The sequence below is a fragment of the Stigmatopora argus genome, chromosome 15, assembly GCF_051989625.1.
Source record: "Stigmatopora argus isolate UIUO_Sarg chromosome 15, RoL_Sarg_1.0, whole genome shotgun sequence".
Classification (NCBI taxonomy): Eukaryota; Metazoa; Chordata; class Actinopteri; order Syngnathiformes; family Syngnathidae; genus Stigmatopora; species Stigmatopora argus.
In genome coordinates, this window is record NC_135401.1 from 11,505,913 (window position 1) to 11,525,021 (window position 19,109).

General features: G+C 38.9%; 1 protein-coding gene across 2 annotated transcripts in view; it reads right to left on the reverse strand.

The window, feature by feature from the left end:
* Positions 1 to 1,619: 1,619 nt before the first annotated feature.
* Positions 1,620 to 19,109, reverse strand: part of lrrc9 (leucine rich repeat containing 9) — a 29,111-nt gene continuing 11,621 nt past the window's right edge. For both annotated transcript variants that reach the window (XM_077621782.1, XM_077621783.1), the window contains exons 12-33: positions 18,919 to 19,098; positions 18,585 to 18,696; positions 18,373 to 18,508; positions 18,163 to 18,288; positions 17,977 to 18,077; positions 16,240 to 16,425; positions 16,054 to 16,173; positions 15,791 to 15,982; positions 15,568 to 15,693; positions 14,826 to 14,966; positions 14,555 to 14,732; positions 14,269 to 14,489; positions 12,774 to 12,896; positions 12,552 to 12,682; positions 12,350 to 12,458; positions 12,140 to 12,273; positions 11,117 to 11,253; positions 9,020 to 9,237; positions 8,151 to 8,219; positions 4,535 to 4,654; positions 1,981 to 2,149; positions 1,620 to 1,918 (exon numbers count right to left, since the gene is read on the reverse strand). In XM_077621782.1, the coding sequence (XP_077477908.1) occupies positions 1,803 to 1,918; positions 1,981 to 2,149; positions 4,535 to 4,654; positions 8,151 to 8,219; positions 9,020 to 9,237; positions 11,117 to 11,253; positions 12,140 to 12,273; positions 12,350 to 12,458; positions 12,552 to 12,682; positions 12,774 to 12,896; positions 14,269 to 14,489; positions 14,555 to 14,732; positions 14,826 to 14,966; positions 15,568 to 15,693; positions 15,791 to 15,982; positions 16,054 to 16,173; positions 16,240 to 16,425; positions 17,977 to 18,077; positions 18,163 to 18,288; positions 18,373 to 18,508; positions 18,585 to 18,696; positions 18,919 to 19,098 (3,145 nt within the window). In that variant the 3' untranslated portion in view covers positions 1,620 to 1,802. The remainder of the gene's footprint in view (positions 1,919 to 1,980; positions 2,150 to 4,534; positions 4,655 to 8,150; positions 8,220 to 9,019; positions 9,238 to 11,116; positions 11,254 to 12,139; positions 12,274 to 12,349; positions 12,459 to 12,551; positions 12,683 to 12,773; positions 12,897 to 14,268; positions 14,490 to 14,554; positions 14,733 to 14,825; positions 14,967 to 15,567; positions 15,694 to 15,790; positions 15,983 to 16,053; positions 16,174 to 16,239; positions 16,426 to 17,976; positions 18,078 to 18,162; positions 18,289 to 18,372; positions 18,509 to 18,584; positions 18,697 to 18,918; positions 19,099 to 19,109) is intronic.

Here is a 19,109-nt window from a genome sequence, read left to right on the forward strand (position 1 = left end):
ATCTAAATTAACTAAATTTAATACAGGCAAGATTCTGCTTCAAATATTGATTTAAATCAAAGGAGAAATAAGATCGAATGACTTCAATTTAAAATTTAGTAAAAGAATGCCAAAGTGTGATAGTGACATTACTATGTTTACATGAATAATTTAATATGCTCATTTCACTTGTCTGTATTGGTTAAATCATCATATCCCCAGTCATTTCACCTTTTTGGTGAAATTTGTGAATGTCAATTCATATTTTACTGAGTAGACAGAGCGGTTCATTTGTTTCTGCTTCTATGTTTATCATCACAAATTTCTCTATCCCTGCGATTGGCTGGCCACCAATTCAGGGTGCCCCAGTGCCCGTAGTTAGCTGGGATAGACTCGCCCGTGACCCTTGTGAGGATAAGCAGTTCGGAAATGAATTTAAATCACTAAATTGCATGAAAAGCCAACAAGACGAAAAAGACGTCAAGTTATTAATATGGTGAATATGATGTACATTTTCCTGACTTGTTTGGTGGGACAAGCATAAATAGTAGGGATGTCCCGATCCTATTACTTGATTGAAAATCAGGCCTGACAGTGTCATTTTCAACCCTTTTATATGGCTAGGTTACTATAAAGCTTTGTTCCAATTGGGGGAAAAAATACATTTATGTGCTTTTCCCCCCATCTGATGTAGAAGATCAGGATTTTGTCTCAGCAGATCTTCAAAATCAGGTTTGCATTCCATAAAAAGAATATTGGGACATTCATGGTAATCAGAATAAGTGGTGTGGGAAAAGAATGGAGATATCTATCGCTGGTGGCCCGGTCCAGCCTGGCGTATCAAGTGGTTAGGGTGTCGCATTGCAGTTCAGGGGTTGAGGGTTCAATCCAAGGTTGGTGCCCACTGTGTGGTTTTTGCACATGCAGATTAGGCTTGTTGAACACATTAAATTGCCCCTATGTATGAGTGTGAGTGTAAATAGTTGTCTGTCTCTTTGTGCCCTGTGATTGGCTGGCCATCAATTCAGTGTGTCCCCTTCCTGGTGCCCATAGTTAGCTGGGATCGGCCATTGTGAGAATAAGCGCTTCATAAAATGAATGAATGAATATCCGTCTCTAGTGTTTGGATCAAGTACTGCACTTCTAGACAAATCATAGGGGAAGTATGGGAAATGTATAATCCTTGGCGCAACAGAAGTAACATCAGGTGACGGGTTCATTTCCAGTTACATCCCATGAGTTTTTTTATTTTTTTTTAAAGAGGCTAACATGATGAAACAGACAATCTCTGCAATCCATTTGGAACTCGCTCAAGATTATATTTTTATCTGAGTGATTGCAGATTACTGTCCATAGAGAGGTGTGCTAAAGAAGGATTATCCACTTGTTGGGGATGCATCCGACCCAATGGATGCCAGCGGGCCAACCTCATTGGCCCTCTAAATGTGTGGCGTGTAACCCCCACCCTCCTTTGACACTTGTATGAAATAAGAGTAAAATTGACATAAAAACTCTCATCCTCAGATTATCATTGTTAGTGATTCACATGTGGTCAGAAACTGATTTGGGATCTGATTTAAGTGGGAGGGCTGGCAGCGGAAAATGACTTGGACATTTAGTGGCAGCCAATGACTTAAATGAATAAACCTGAATTGTTTATTTCATAATGAATTTAGTGCTGTACAAAGATACAATCATGACAACTCTGCTTTAAACACTATGAGTCTAGATCTGTTCAAAACAGATATGTAACTGCAATAAAAATACTTTTGCAGAATTAAATCAAAATAGTACTATGTTCCTGTACTGTGGATGTGATGTTTTCATTTCACATTGGGCGTAGGACACGGCGCTACTAAGTTGTTTTTTGCTTTTCGGGTCTGTCTGGAGCTTGTGTCGGCATTTGGGGGATTTTTCTCTGTGGGTTTCTTGCTTGGGACTGTGGAAAACGACAATAAACTCAGATTTCTTTCATTGATTCAAAGACAAGGTGAGACTTACACTTGGAGGGGTGCTGATTTGGGGGTTCTTCCTTGTTACTTGGGATTGCTTCATGTCCGTGAATGAGGTTCTGTAGTCCAGTCATGGTCATTCCTCTCACGGGCATGTAAGTAGTCAGTCCGGGCAGGTTGGTTTCAAGGCCAGCAGCCCCACAGCACTCATCACATTGCTTGAAATAAAAAAATGAAAAAGTAAAAACATAAATTTCAAACGGGGTAAACGTAAATGTTTAATGCATACAAGCACAGCCCAACATTAGAGGCTTCTTGACTTTCTCCACTACAGGGTTTCGTTCCTACACAAAACAACCTGACCCCAAATTTCACTGTTAAAAAAGCATAAATACTTAGTAAAAAAAAAAGTGAAAATCCATTAAACTAAAAAGATGCTGTACTTACTTTTATTGCTCAAGTTTTTTAAATGGTTTAATTGCCACCTATAATCCTGAACACATCAACTCCACACCATCTCTATCTCCCTCTCCTCGCCAGTTTAGGGACAGCCCAGAGAAATGCACTTAACACATTAACATTGTAACATGACGCATACATCCAATCGGGGTCATGACATAACAGTCCTTAGTTTTAAGTTACGTGAACCAGTTGTTGTTTGACTTTGACTGTTGTCAACATAAGGCCTGTGTCACCATGAAACCGGATTTGGCCTCGATCGAGGCATTTTAACTTTGGTCTAAACCAAGGGTCAAACTCAGGTTGGGCCACATTAACGTCAACACGATTTCATGCGGACCGGACCATTTTAGATATAATATTAAGATTTTTTTTATAAATGGATTAAAAGAACTGGATTAAAATCCCTGAATATTCAATTTTTATAGATGTAAAACAATGTTTATTTTAGGTTTTTTTATATATATTTTTAGATTTTACAAAATGATTTTTGAACTAAAAACACAGAAAAAAATGATTAAAAAATTACAATTATTGATTTAAAAGGGGGAAAATCAGGAAATTTAATATACATCTATACTCTTCATTTTAATTTGATCCTAAAACAAAAAGTGGGCACTCATGATTTACTTTCCCGGGCCACACAAAATGATGCAGCGGGCCAGATCGGGCCCCCGGGCCACCACTTTGACACATGTGGTCTAAACCATGAAACCGGATTTGGCCTCGATCGAGCCATTTTAACTTTGGTATAAACGCATCATATCTTTATCTTTATCAATAGCCGTATCTTTCTTCTTTATGTTTAGGGGGTTACATTTTATTTCTATTGTAACTGCTAATGTTTTTGCTGAACTTGGAACCCAGCTCTTTTTATTCAGAGCCATCAGGTGAAAAAAGGAGGGCTAAAAAGGCAAATATCCTCCCGGCACACAATCACAGACAAGCACTGCGCACTAGCTAAGCAGAAACAAGGATGCTGGCGACTTAACACTGAAACATTGTAGGTCAAGGTCACCTGACTTCCTGTATTTTTTGTATTTTCAGCATGCTGTCTCCACTTTATCCACGCTCTGCATTTATGATTAGACTGCTTGTTGCTCGATATATAAGAGGGTTCAAATGGCAGGGGAATAATTACTACTCATCAATGACAATGTTGAAATTCAAATCAAAGAAAATGTAGCATAATTAGAGAAGCTAGGAATGCCGTCCGTCTCGGTCATTTCTACATGTGCGATTGGCGGGCAGAAAGGGTCGCGTTGACCTGGCTAATAGGGAGCAAATCCACTGGTGCATTATCTGCCGGGCACATTTCAACTAATCAGCAGGATGATGCCAGCAGGCTTAGGCTGCTTTTAATTCAGAGCTCCAGGAGAATTACTACAACAGGCACTCCACTCTTTCCATAAGGCAGCGAGAGTTGGATCTATGTTATTTGTTGGATTCTCTTCGAGTCTCCATGATGCTGGACTAAGTCGTGTATAATAAGGCCCATTATGGTTGCAAAACAAATAATTTACTTCCATTAGACCAGTGGTGGTTCGTGGGCCGCGTTAACGTCAACTCAACTGCATGTGGGCCGGACAATTTTAGATATAATATTTAGATATTTTTTTTATAAATGGATTAAAAGAACTGGATTAAAAACCCTGAATATTCAGTTTTTATAGATCTAAAGCAATGTTTATTTTAGCTTTTTTTAAATATATTTTTGGATTTTACAAAATGATTTTTGAATTTAAAAAAACACAGAAAAAAATGATTAAAAAATTACAATTATTGATTTAAAAGGGGGAAAATCATGAAATTTAATATACATCCATACTCTTCATTTTAATTTTAAAACAGAAAGTCGGCACTCATGATTTACTTTCCCGGACCACACAAAATGGTGCGGCGGGCCAGATTTGGCCCCCGGGCCGCCACTTTGACACATGTGCATTAGACGGTTTCAACGGAGAAATCAGTGCGTAATTCCAATTAAGGTTTACATTTAGTTGAATGGATTGCTGTGCAATAATTGCACATTTAAATTGCCCTGTATTAAAACACCGTCCAAATTCTGAGAGTGAGTTGTTAAGAAGACATTGGAAGTAAGCATGTGCTTTTATGCACTTATTGGTGACGTGTGCAGTGCTCACTGTTGTATCAGTAATTTCAGCTCTGGTTCTTTCCTCCAGGGTAACTGTTATGCCATCCAGGACTTGCAATTTAGGCAGGTTGCGCATCACTGTAGGCCTGTGTAGAGAGTTGCGAGCCACCTAAAAGCAAGAAGTTACATAGGGTCATTCCAGACACCCTGAATTGGCCAATCACAGGGCACAATGAGACGACATTCGACCCCATTCACGCTCACACTCATAACTGAGTACTACAATATAAAAATGTCAACCATTCAACCATTTATGTTTTTGGGATGTGGGAGGAAATCAGAGTATCATGAGAAAACCCACACAAGCACAGGGAGAGCATGTTAACTTCACACAGGAAAGTCATATTAGCGTTGTTCTTTTTCGACCTCGTATCTACAACGCAACATGCTCTTTTTCTGTTTTTTTGTTTTTTTTTGGAAGACAGACAGTCACATAGAAGACAAACCTTTCTCACACCAGCGTGCATTATTGCAAGAAATGACACCCTCTTGTTACCTGACTCAGTTTTTAAATAGTTTCCGAGCAGGCAAAGGCGGGTGTTATCCTGAACAACTGTGGGGATGTTTCAGTTTAGGAGGAACAAATTTGGGGTTTTTCCTCCAATGCCCTAGCTCAAGGGTGTCAAACTCGGGTTGGTTCGCGGGCCACATTAACGTCAACTTGATTTCATGCGGGCCGGACCATTTTAGATATAATATTTAGTTGTTTTTTTTAATAAATGGATTAAAAGAACTGAACTAAAAGCCCTGAATATTCAGTTTTTAATAGATCTAAAACAATGTTTATTTTAGCTTTTTAAAATATATTTTTAGATTTTACAAAATAATTTTTGAACGAAAAACACAGAAAAAAATGATTAAAAAATTACAATTATTGATTTAAAAGGGGGGAAATCAGGAAATTTAATATACATCTATACTCTTCATTTTAATTTGATCCTAAAACAGAAAGTTGGCACTCATGATTTATTTTCCCGGGCCACACAAAATCATGCAGCGGGCCAGATTTGGCCCCCGGGCCGCCACTTTGACACATGTGCCCTAGCTGGTCGAGGTAACCTGACCGTCCCCCTCCCCTGGGGTCACGAGCAGTTTTATGACAACGCGTGACAGTCAGAAACCACCAGGGATTGAACTGCACAGTGAAGCGGACATGCTAACCGCTCTACACCGAGCTGCCTAAGATGATTAGACCTTTATTATTTTATTTGCTATTATTAAACGGCCTTATTCAAATTTTGAAGCTAAAACCTGCTTCCAATCTGGAATCAAATCAAAATCAAAATCAAAAGTCTTTATTGTCATTATACACAGCTGCATATAACGAAATAGGTGGTGCTACTCCACAAAGTGCGTTTTCCCAGTAAAAACATAAATAAGTAATATAAAAATATAAAAAGTCACATCCAGGCAAGGTAAATTCTAAAATATTGCACAATCTAAGATATTGCACATTGTTATTGCACAGCCCGAAGTTATTGCACAGAAGGGATTGTGTGTCGTGCTAATGCAAAAAACTGTCCCTAAGTCTATTTGTCCGTGCTTTGTGAGACGGCGAAGCAACGAATAAGAAATGCCTCTGACCCAGTCTTTTCAAATAAAAAGTTGCCGTCCGTCTTGAAATATTTACACTACTATCTAGCTTCACAAAACTGTTCAATATTCCGTTTGGCCAATTTCTTGTTGCTGCAGGCCACTTCTGCATTGAAACTCCGAGTGAATGCCAGTGAAAGTCTAAAATTGAGGGGACAGATTCTGGCACGGGAACACGGACAAAGTAGTGATCTCATGTGGTCAGCAGCAGGCGGTATCGTCTCTAGGGTGGTTCTCGGCCTTTACCCCTTGGCAGGATTAACCCCTTATGGGCAGGGGGGACTGCTGGAATGAGGCTGCCACAGCTGAGTGTAGCCTCGCCGCCTTCATCATCAGCGGGCTACGAAGCACATGCGTTCTCTGCTCACGCCTCATCTACGAGCTCCAGATGGGTGATGTAAGCGGGCCAACAGCACTCAACATTTGGTCGACGGATTTGTCCGTGATGCCGGCCAGTTTGAGGCGCAGCCGACGGCCCGTGGTGTAATCGCTTAATTTGGGAACGCCGAGCAATGCTGGCTCAGTGTTGTGGCTCGGGTTGTTTGTCAACAGGGTTACGACAGCTCAAGGCAAGTTAAATTCAATACTATTTCATGTTGTTTGAATCTAAAATGAAGACCAACCCCCCCAAAAAACACCACGGGAAGCCAAGTGGTCTAGTCCAATTATTACTAACTCACACCTAATCCAACTACATAGCAGGAAGTGGAGTGACATCAAAAACTGCAGAGAATAAGGAAGCGACATCATTTCACTCATTGGCTGCCAATGACGGTGCTAGACGTCCAATCCACTTCATTGAACATCTCTCAGCGTTAATGGCAGTGAAAGCTGATCATTCACTGGAATCACTCCCACCTTACATACTTAAAACAAGGGTGGCAGGGGTGCTGGATACCCGGAAATGGTTGCCAACCAATCGTAGGGCACAATGAGACAAACAACCATTTGCGCGCACACTCATACTTGAGGAAAATTTAGGGTGTTCAAAGTCAACCACACGTGTTTTTGGGATATGGGAGGATACCAGCACAAAAAAATGCACACATATGGGGGAAAACTTTTTACCCGGTTAAAATATCAAAATAGGTTAATGGGGGAACATTTTATCTTGAACGGGGGTTATAATTTTATTGAACTGTGCAGGAGTTACAATGTGATTGGGTGGAAAATGACGTTTCCGACCTGGCAACCCTGCTGGATTGCACTTTAGACTTAAGACCTCATGGTTAGTGCTTGTATCTAAATAACAGTTTTACTACTTTCAATTTCTCTGAAGATTAAATTTAAAAAAGAAATCTTGAATGATATATTATTTAGAGGTAGCATAGATGGTAGTGTGTAATGTTGCACACATTAACTGGAATTCATTTATTTTATCTGGAGAAAATAGTGCAAGATAGTACTGTACAAAAAAAGGTTGTTATACTAAGCGTTGTACTAGATTAGATAACTTTATTTATCCGTATTCTGGAAATTCACTGTCTCAGTAGCAGAAGAGGGTGAGAACACAGACACAGAAAAAACACATTTTAGACATAAATAAATAGGTAATAAATAAGTAAATAAATAAATAAGCGTGTTGAATGAACTATATGTCCCTTTAGGTCATTAGATGACAGTGACAAACGTCCAAATAATTTGAAGTGGGAGGGATGGCAGAGAATGAACGTTCACCATTCAGCTTGAAATGGATTCAATGTTTACTAATGTTAAACTCATTTAAATTCAAAGATGAAGGATTAAAAGAAACACATGATTGGACATCTATCATAGTTAATAGCAGAAAGAGATTTCGATTGGATTAAATTAGAACTTTATTTCATCCCATATTTGGGAAATTTCTTGGTTGCAGTAGCAAGACAGACACAAGACACACAAGACATTGTAGACCTAGTTAAAAAAGAATGAATGAATTGAATGAACAGAGTGATGCATGATTTATCTTTGTAAGTCTGATGTTTGAACAAATGTCCTGTGTAACCAATGAATGTACTTGAGTATGAACTCACCGGATTGCCAATGACAGACAGTTCCGTCAGCGAGGGAAGAACCTCAAGTTTATCAAGCTCTGAGATCTCCTACAAAATGGGAAGAAAATATTTTCTATGATTCCCTTTTCTTTTCTTTTTTTTCATTCCCTGCGATGGAAAACCGGATGTGTTAGGGATAATCGAGGCATATGTACCAGCGCTGAATCCTTTCATAATTTTTGGTGCGACCAGGACAGAAGCAGCTGACGGGAGAGATTACACGTTTAATCGCATGAGTTTGGGCACGCAACAGAGCAACGAAGAGGGAGGGGGAGTTTTTCCATGATTTGCCAGCTTGATGGTCAGAGACGCCCCCCCATGTGCTGGAACAACTGCCATACTTTACATCTTAATTACTAAATACATGAAAGTAAGAGGGATTGGCAGACTAAAGTGTGCAAATCACTCCCTCTCAGCGAGAAGGAGATGCATAGTGAGAAGCTGATTACATGTTTCGCTGATTGTCCCCTCTGTCTTCTTTCACACTCCCCTGACCTTCAATCACACTGAAGACCCCTTAAATGGTAACCCTCACATTGCGCAGTTGGGGATAATGAGTCATGATTACTATACTTTATGTATACGTTTGCTGCAAGTGTAGAAAAAAATGCATTCTATTTGCCACCTTGTTTATACAAATAAATGGGAAAAAAGCTCATTAAAGTAAAAAAAAAAAGTTTTATGTAGAAAATCTTCAGCAAGCTCATTTAGGAAGGTGAAGCTTAGTCTGTTTTATTTAACGGGAAAATTGTGTATGACATTCTGGACTGGTCGCCAGTCAATAATACGGCACAAAGAAAGACAGATGATCGTTCACATTGACATTAAGCTGTAAGGATAAATTATACCTGAAGCTTGTTCATGCCGAGGAAAAGTTTGTGCAGCTCGACGAGCGGGTAGAGATGGTTGAGCTCGCGGATGCGATTTTCTGTAAGGTGGAGTTCCATCAAGGAGCCCTGGGAAATGAAAGAGTTTTCGTACAGGCCTCTGATCCGGTTCCTGTCCAACACCAGCTCTTTGAGCTGATGGAGACCCTCCAAACCTTCGACTTGGGTGATCTCGTTCCCTGGAAGGGGTGTGAAACACTCAATATGACATTTCTGCCCAAAATTATGTCCCAATATAGTCATAAAAGAAGAAAATGTATGCTAAAACAGAAGTGAAACACTACATTTGTGCAACTCCCTATTTTTTTTTCCATTGTTGGACAAACAGATTCTATCAGAAATGACATTACGAGATGCTATTTTAGCACATAGTACAAATAATTCCAAGATTGAATCCAAGATGGCGGCTCTTTGCTTGACATGAATTTTTATATTTTTATATTACTTATTTATGTTTTTTTTACTGGGAAAACGCAGTTTGTGGAGCAGCACCACCAATTTCGTAATACGCAGCTGTGTATGATGAAAATAAAGGCTTTTGATTGATTGATTTGATTGAAAATACTTTTTCTTAGTAGCAGACGGTTCATATTGAAGTCGATATTTCAGATTCATTAAATGTTATTATGTTACTCATTTAAAACAGAAAGCTATTTACTCAAACAACTCAATGACAATTAATTACAAATGCCTAATTCAGAGTACCACTTCAAACCCCTTAAACTGTCAAATTTCAAATTAAAGGAATTTTAAGCACTAGTCGGAGCCTTGATATAAAGATGTTTTGTTAGCAGGTATTCAGAGAAAAAGTAAAAGTCTCACCTTTTATTAAACATTTCTAAATTAACAAATTCACCACCACTGATAGATATAGTCTTCAAATTCTTTTTAACTGGGGTTCCTGGCATTGAATCTTCATTAGATTAGAACTTTATTTCATCCCGTATTCGGGAATTTTTTTAATTTATTTTTTTATATGTCTCAGTACCAATGACGGCGGTAGACATCCAATTAATTTTAATTGGGGGGGCTATAAAAATGGATCGGACATCTATCACTGTCAAAGAATTCATTCATGAAATCATATTCAAGGCTTTCAAACATTACAGAGCTTTATTTATGTTAACATTTTAGATTGTCAAGAAATATTTGGGATAAAAAAAGAATATATATATAAATATATATATATAAATATAAATATATATATATAAATATATATATATATATATATATATATATATATATATATATATGCCAGGATATTTTAATTATTTTTTTATTTTCTTATTTCTTTTCTAAAGACAAAAGGCAAAAAAGATGAATACTCCCTAAATATTTACATTTTTCATTTGAATTTTGGCATGAAACAGGAAGTCAACAATTTACTTTTGCGGGCTCCACAAAGTGATGTGGCAGGCCAAATCTGGCCCCCGGGCCATCACTTGGGCACCTGTGCTTTAGAAACTAATTATAATAACAGAGCATCGTATAAAATTGGCAAAAAGATCATTTCTTCAATACAAAAATGCGATTTGCCATTCTCTGCTTATATTATTTCTTGCATTATTTTTACTGGGTTGAAAATCAAGGAATATCTGGAATAAAATCGGATCAGAAGTCAAGTAAGCAAAACATTCAGCATCGGGACGTCCCTAAATATAAATGAACTGTACCTAACAAATGAACATTGCTGCGCTCAAGAGAAGATTAAACCCCTATTTTTGCATTAAATACAGTCATTCTTATCCAGTAGGAAGACCTCATTAGATCAATGATGACCCACAAAATGATTTTGTTAGATTACCAGACTGACAACAACCTCTTAGTGGTCAAAAGGCCATAGCGCAGCTCAGAAAGAATGAATGTTATGAAACATTTACTTATATACGTTTACCGATGTTTAACAAGGGAACAAATTCTGACGTTACACAAAGGTTTTCAAGCCACTGCAGTGACAAGTGGCCTTCCGTGGCCCTCATCAAAAGCTGGCGTAATGAAAGTCACTGTTTTTTTTTTACCAACAACTGGCTTTCAGCTACACTGTTTACTTTTACCTACCTTGAAGGAAGAGCACTTTAAGATTGGTTAGCCTGCTGAGTTCCAGATTGGCCATGTTGGAGATGCCATTGTTACTCAAATGCAGTATTTCCAGGCTGCTCATCAGAGGCTCCAGGATGATGGTTGGTGCAAGGAGCCTTCACAAAGGAAAGAAGCTTTTGTAACTGCTCAGGGTAAATATAAAGCGATCTCCCTCCTGCTGCTGTATTTTGCCAAGACAAAATAGGATGTCACAGGAAAAAAATCACTGCAGGTGGGAGATTTGGACTTTTTACACAACATCCGACAGACAACTTATCCTTGGCGATGGGGATTTTTTTTTAATATAAAGGAGTTTCATAATAAATACCATGAAAATTGCAGAAAGGAATATTGTGTATTACATTATATTTTAATCTGAAGCCTGAGCAGTTGAGTAAATATTCATTTCCTGGTAGGGGCTGCCCCCTGACGGTCAAACTGTATGGAAAAAAAAAATTATTAAAATGTGGGAGGAGTTTTTAAGATTACAAAAGAGCTAATTGTTTAAATTCGCAGCCTTATTATGAATATTAGCTCATTCACTGCATTTACGGTGACAAATGGATTGGACCATTTGAAATGGGAGGATGGCATATTTGAAATATTATGTTGATTAAAACCAAAGTTCACGCAGTTAAAAAAATACGCAAATGAACAATTTAAATTTTACGTTTCATTTTGAGATTCAGTTAAAAATTGGGGGACAAGTGAAAAGGGGCATTTAGGTACTTTGGATTTATTTCTTATTTTTAAAGCATTATTTTCTCTTTCTCTCTCCATATATATATATATATATATATATATATATATATATATATATATATATATATATATATATATATATATATATGTACTCTGAACAACAACATTTACTCAGAAACTGCATTTTTTTCCTGCTATGTATGTAGATTGTTTAAAATTAGTAAGTAGGACATTCAATTTCCCATGTACATGCCACTGTCTGGCTATAAGTGTTAAGTGGAAATCAATTTGCCACATTACCTGCTCCCTTTACATAAGGTCTGTTGCCCATAGCCACTGGAGTGCACTTTGTTGTGAAGCAGCTGTCTGTTTGTTAAAAATGTCTTCTGCCTCGGCAGGATGGACTCTATGCGGTTGTGGTTTAAATACAGGACCTGTAATGAATGAAAAAGACGTCATTGTCTTTCATGGCCTTAAAAAGTTGTTTCGTCTCATTCCTCTTGTTTGTACTTTGACATTGGGAAGGTGGATGATGCCTGAGAAGCAGGTAAGGTTGTTGTGATCCAAGTTGATAGTGCTAAGGTTGAAGAACAGGTCTATTGGAGACAGGTCCACAGTCCTTTGGGGGAAAAGAAATATTTTTCACACCCTTATAAGGCTTTGCTTTCAAAATAAATCGCTGTCACTTTAAATGCGGATTTTAAAAGGCCACCTGATTCCGCAGGATTGCAGCGTGAGGTAGGTGATGCTGGCGTAATTTGAATGGCCCAATTTCTCTGCCACCAGGTCTGGGGTAAGTCGTCCTCCAAACATAGCTTTGGCATTTTCACATTCAGTGGCATCCTTTGGGGAATTACAACAACAAAAAAGACAGTGATGTCACATCACTAACTAAACAATCTACCATTACGTTGTATGCTTTTTTGCAACCTACCACTGCATTTCCATCCAAGGCCTTTAGAGAAGGCACGTGGAATACCATATAAATGCGATAGTTCTTGAAGTTTTCTGATAACGGATTGCCATAAAGATCCAAGATGATGAGATTTTCCAATGCCTGCAAACATAATCAAGTAAGTAAACAAACAAACATTTGTTTACTTGAACTAGACTAAAAATGCCAACTTGTAGATATGCTTTCATGGGTGACTATATAAACAAGAATTAAGATTTTTCCCGTTGACTGAAGCTGAATTTCAAAGCATTTGTTCAAATATTAAGTCCAACAACAACTCTGATAAACTAATAGATCTAAATAGATAGATTAAATTTATTTAAATGTTTCCACGGGGTGCCAAGAGGACCACTGTGAACAACATCAGAAGTGCTCGCTATGGCCTCACACCAGGATCACACCTCCCATCAGCAGGTCCATTTCTACTACCCATAAATGATCTAGTCACAATAAAATTGAATGATTAATATCCATAACTAAAAAATCTTTATAAATGTCACTGGAATATGCACAAATCTGACTTAAATTTTACCTTATTTTTCACGTCTGTCCCTTCTCATGTCTCATTTTCATTCAAACAACTTTTCTACTGAATGTGTCGCTTCCATTTAGTCCATATTTTTCCATCGAGAAACTCACTTACAACTTTAGCTTTGCTGCATGTTTTGCAGAACAGAGCTTTTTCGCTCGAAAAAGAAGAGATGTTCCCCCTTTTTCACCACTTGTTCTTCTATTTGCACATACTTCGACAGCCATTCCAAATTAAAAGAAGCGCATTTACTTTGGTTTGGGGAGTTGACATATCACATTCACTTTAGCAGAGTTAGCATTAGGGTCACTTAACTCCACCCCAGTGTTACATGCCCAAGTACTGTCAATGCCATTCTTTCCTATGATTGGCTGGACACCTGTCACTCACTGAATTACACAGCAAAATGCAGAAAATAAGTTATATATATCTAATTCACTGAACTAAATAGGTTTTCTTGTGCACTGAAAGTGTGTGACCAGTGCGCAATTGCACAGTTTAGCGGGAACGCTGATGCCAACATTACGGAACTATAGCTTAATATTCTTATTGAATTTAAGCCCAATTTTTTTTCTTAAAATGGTGATCTATTTGGCTGCCATTTTCCTAGTTTGAACGACAATTGTCATCATCACAATCAGTTAAGTATGGCAACGCAAGACATGTACTAAATTGAAAATTCACTTTGGGTGTTGGTGTTTTTATAGAATCAAGTGTTAGGTTAGAACTTTATTTCATCCCGTATTCGGGAAATTTCTTGTTTGCAGCAGCAAGACAGACACAAGACACACAAGACATTGTAGACCTAGGTAAAAAACTGGAGCCACACACAGGAAGTCCACAAGGTGGGGACCTTCTGCAGACTGAGACTGAGGTTACCGCACAGTCCCTCAGTAGATAGATATTTGATTTGTTAAGTTATGAGGGTTTAAATTCCAGGTTTACCTTGAGATAGTAGATATCCCTAGAGACAGAAATATGATTGTTGCCAGCGTAGATCTCCAAAAGCTCGCGGCATTTGTTGATGCCTTGCAGGGAAGTGATAAGGTTGTTTTCCACAGACAGAAAGGTCAAATTTTGTAGCTGCTCGAGGACAGAAGCGTTAAGGCTGGACAGCTGATTTCCATCCATGCTGAGTTTATTCAAATTCTGTAGCTTTGAGAGGCCTAGTAGATAAAATGGAGGACAATTCAGTGGTGAAGTATTTGAAGTAGGAAATATAATGACTGACCGTTAATTGTGCCGATGTTGTTGTTATTTAGGGAGAGCTCTTCCAGATTAATGCAGCGGTCTAGCCCTTCCACTTCAGAGATATAATTATTATTAAATGAAGCCCAGCGCAGGTTGACCAGGCCATCCAGATTGCTCATCTGATAAATATTCTGGTTGTCAAGGTTTAGAGATGTGATCTGTTCCAAATTCACAAACTTTTAGCAATTGAAAAATGACCTCATCATGGCTAAAAAAATAAAATAAAATAAACACTCATTGATTTCACTGACCTTTGCATTCCAATCTGGCTCCAGCCCTCGGTTTAGGTCCATGACTGGCGGATATAATTTAGACAGTAGTTCAGTTGTTGACACCAGGCTGAGATTTCGGGGACGCTCGATGTTGGTATGGGAGCAAACAATGAGAATATCCTATCACAATTCAAAGTACGTATTATGTTAAGTCACTCACAGCGATAAACATGAATCTAGGCTAGGTTCAGATCACAAGTCCTAATACTCAATTTCGATCTTTGATCATATGCTGGTCTTTGGCATGCCAGTTCATCCCATTAACATAGCCTAATATTGAGCCTTGTGGAACACCTTTGAGATGCATTCACTGCCAGTCAAAATGGTGTCCAGGTTTATAGCAGTAAACAAAGAGTTAACGGCTCTCCAATAAATTGACTACATTTTCACGACTATAAGGTGCACTTAAAAGTCTTAAATGTTCTCCAAAATAGACAGGGTGCCTTATAATCCAGTGTGCTTTATATATGGAAAAAAAATTCAAATGTGTCATTCATTGAGGGTGCGCCTTATAATGCGGTGCGCCTTATAGTCGTGAAAATACGGTACATATTTTAAGTATTATTTACAAATAAACCAATGGTTCAAAGTCTTGTAACGTCCCTTAGAAATGCTCACATTTGGACAATTCCCTTATACAACTTCCAGAGGATCCTCGTAGGCAACATAGGTGCCTACGGAATCGGTCAATGATTGGATTGTATAATACCAAAATGTTAACCTGGTTGATAACGGTTCTCGTTGTCTTGCAAACAGCATCTGCAACTTCTTCTTCTGTAACTGCTATGTTGTCCAGTTTTGCAAGTGTTGTCACCAAGCTCAGTACGGTCATTCTGACATGCTCTGGCTGGCAGGAACAAACAATTCAGAGTCGTTGTTTATGTCTGAATAAATGGTTAAACTCGTGTTATTTTTAGTTTAATGATTGTATTATTTGAATAAACCTTCGTCCATGGGTTGTGTCGTGTTTCCAGTATTTTCAGGGCTGGTGTGTGTATTTTTAGTACATTGGCATCTTCGCTGGCATTGGTCAACTTGTTCCAGCTAACATCGAGATGTCCCAATTGTTTTAACCCCTTCAGACCTTCAAGGCTCACAATCTGGTTAAAACTGGCATCTAAAAACTCCATATTGGGCTGAGAAATTTGACATGATTAGAATAGAATTAAGAATGAACACTTAATCAAATCACTATCTGATTCAATACCATGTGAGCAATTTCGCCGAGACAGGTGAGCTCATTGAAGCTGAGGGTGAGATGGCGAAGACCTCTAATGGAAGAAATCTCCTTGATTCTGCTCAGACCGCTGCTGTGAAGGTTCAGCACCTTACGATTCAATGGATAATCAATAAAAGCACAAATACAGGGACTTCATTCTGAAATAAATCTTACAGTGATTTCACAGAACATGTGTGCACTGGATGCATTTAGGAGAGTTGTCGCATTCAATTTAACCAACTTGGGCGGTTGATCCAGGACAGGCTCCATGTTGATAGCTTCATTGTCCAAAGAAGTGTCAAAGGTCGGAAGGTCCAGGGCTTGCGTGCTGTCGTCTAGTGATGTCGGCTGTTCGCTGCCCTTAGAAAGGCACACATTATTACATTAACTACAGTCTACTTACAAATGCTTCTACAAAGTTTTCAGTTTATGAAAGCCTTTGATGTGCAAATTACTGTTCCAATATACGAAAACAACAACCAAGTTACGAAATCTCCCAAAGAGTAAATACATTTCCTCTATCCATTATACAGTAATACCTCGACATACGAGTGCCCCGACGTACGAGCAATTTGAGATAAGAGTAAAATTTCGAGCAAATATTTATCTTGAGATACGAGACAAATTTTGATATACGAGCATACAGCGGACGCGAGAGGCTGCTCATAAGAACATCATGGGCACTGTCTCTCTCCCCACAACTCCCTCGTGAGCACTGGGCGGAGCGTTGCATTTTTTTTCAGTGTTTTTTCCCTTGTTAGTCAGTGCAGAATGGCTAGAATGGAGTATATACTACTTCTCATTGGCAAGTGGTCGTGTGTTAGCCTATTGTGAGGACATTTGTGTGCATCCTTTTGGGAATATTTAGAAGGGAAGACAAAAGCAAACAACCCTCGATAGGTTGCATCTGAAAGTCAGGGTGGAGGCGCGGCAAATAGCGCCAACCCGGGAGAAGAAAGGTATCAAAATTTAAAACAAAATTAGAATTAAGTTTAGTGTAAGGTTAGATTAAATTTATTTTTGAGTGTGTCTGCATTGTAATCCAAGTTCATTTAAATTTGGTCATGTAATGTTACGAGCGTGTTGCCGTGCAAAAAGTCTATCAACCCTCCCCTCGCCCTCTCTGTTTCTCTCTTCCCTCTGTGTCTAATTTTAGTAAAGTTAAAAACATTTTAGAACTATTAAACCACTAGTTATTTGTTACTTTGTTAATAGATGGTGAATTAGAACAAATAAAAATGTTTTTTCCAATCCAATATCCTGTTATTGGTGTTTTTTTCAGAGGGTTGGAACAAATTAATTTGTTTTTAGTTCATTTCTATGGGAAACGTTCATTTGACTTACGAGTAAATCGACATACGCGCTTAGTCCCGGAACGCATTAAGCTATCTCGGGGTACCACTGTGAAATTGCGTTCCCCTTGACATTCTCTCTACACCCAGATGGGCTCTTTTTACTGTCATTCATCGTCCAAGAGTCCTAACAGTTTTTTTTTAAGTTTTTCGAGCCTGGTAAAAGCAAATTTGTTATGTATTTAAAATTACTGGTGCGAATGAAATGGTACTCGGACGTTTGGTCGCCGGACTTTTGGTCGCCGCACGTTTGGTTCCGGGCGACTAAACGTCCGGCGACCAAACGTCCGGCGACCAAACGTCCGGCGACCAAACGTCCGGCGACCAAACGTCCGGCGACCAAAAGTCCGGCGACCAAACGTCCGGTCACGGAATGAAATGAAGAAGCAGGCCCTGTATTCGTACCTGACGGATATAAAAAGGCAATACCGCTCTGAACTCTTACACTATTCTGTTTGTTGCGTGCCATTCTGGACCCAGTTTTGGTAACTGGAGCAATCTAGCAATCAAGCATGTTGGAAGTGTACATTGTTCAGAAGTAAAGATACAGTCAACTTACTTCAGTGAGATATTCAAAACATATCAAGTACTCGGGCAAGACGAGATCATTGTCAAAGACGAACCACTGTCTTCCTTTGGGAATGGTAGTTTGCGTTCCATCTAGATAGAGGAAACAATACACACCCGGAAGCTCAATTGGAAACACATCTGTTCTGTGTATTCTTGTATGCAGTAGGTATTTTACCTAAATACTTGGTGTACACATTGCGGTATACGGAGGAAGCTCGGGGATAAGTTCTTCTGTGCACCAATTCTCCCTCTCTGATGGGAAGGCTGTTGCCCAGAAACACTTTGGACACAATAACTCTGCCTACAGGATAAAAATGAAGCATTTATGATAGGTATTTATAGCCCAAATGAGTCGATTTCTGCATTCAGACGCAAATTTACCCACCAGATCTGAAAGGGATTTCATATTTTCTTCTGTCGTAACACCCTTGTCCAGTATTCTGTAGTAAATAATCAATTCTTGGCTGTTCACTCACGATCAGGCTGTTAGTTAAGGGCACTGCTGCTTCTTTTCCAAGTGCCTGGTTTGGACGAATAACCCTGTCACAACATTGGTCTTCTGTCTAATTTCTGAATATGAATGAAAATGCAAAACACCTTGTATTCTCTTGCAGATTTGAAGCCTTCCTCCATGATGTTTAACACGCTATCGCCATTTTGGTCTGGTTCACCGATGTAGAATAAGTGCTCAAGTAGCCGCTTGTAATTCCTGAGTGCAAATGTTGCATTAGATTAGATTAGAACTTTATTTCATCACGTATTCTGGAAATTTCTTGGAGACAAGACACACAAGACATTGTAGACCTAGGTAAGAAACTGGAGCAACACACAGGAAGTCCACAAGGTGGGGACCTTCTGCAGACTGAGACTGAGGTTACCACACATACAAGATCAACAACATCTGTGAAAATCAGATCAGCGGTTGACTTACGTCACCGTGTTGGCCGAACCATCCCTTGACAGCAGGGTTTGAAGTTTGTCCTTAAAGCGAATTCTCAGCCCGCTGTTGTGGATTCGGACCACTCTGTTGACCCTGATGCCAGTGATGCCAAGACTCATGTAGTCTGACAGAGAAAAGCGAGAGAGCAGCAGATCGCGACAGGAAGTGAACCTGGAGAAGAC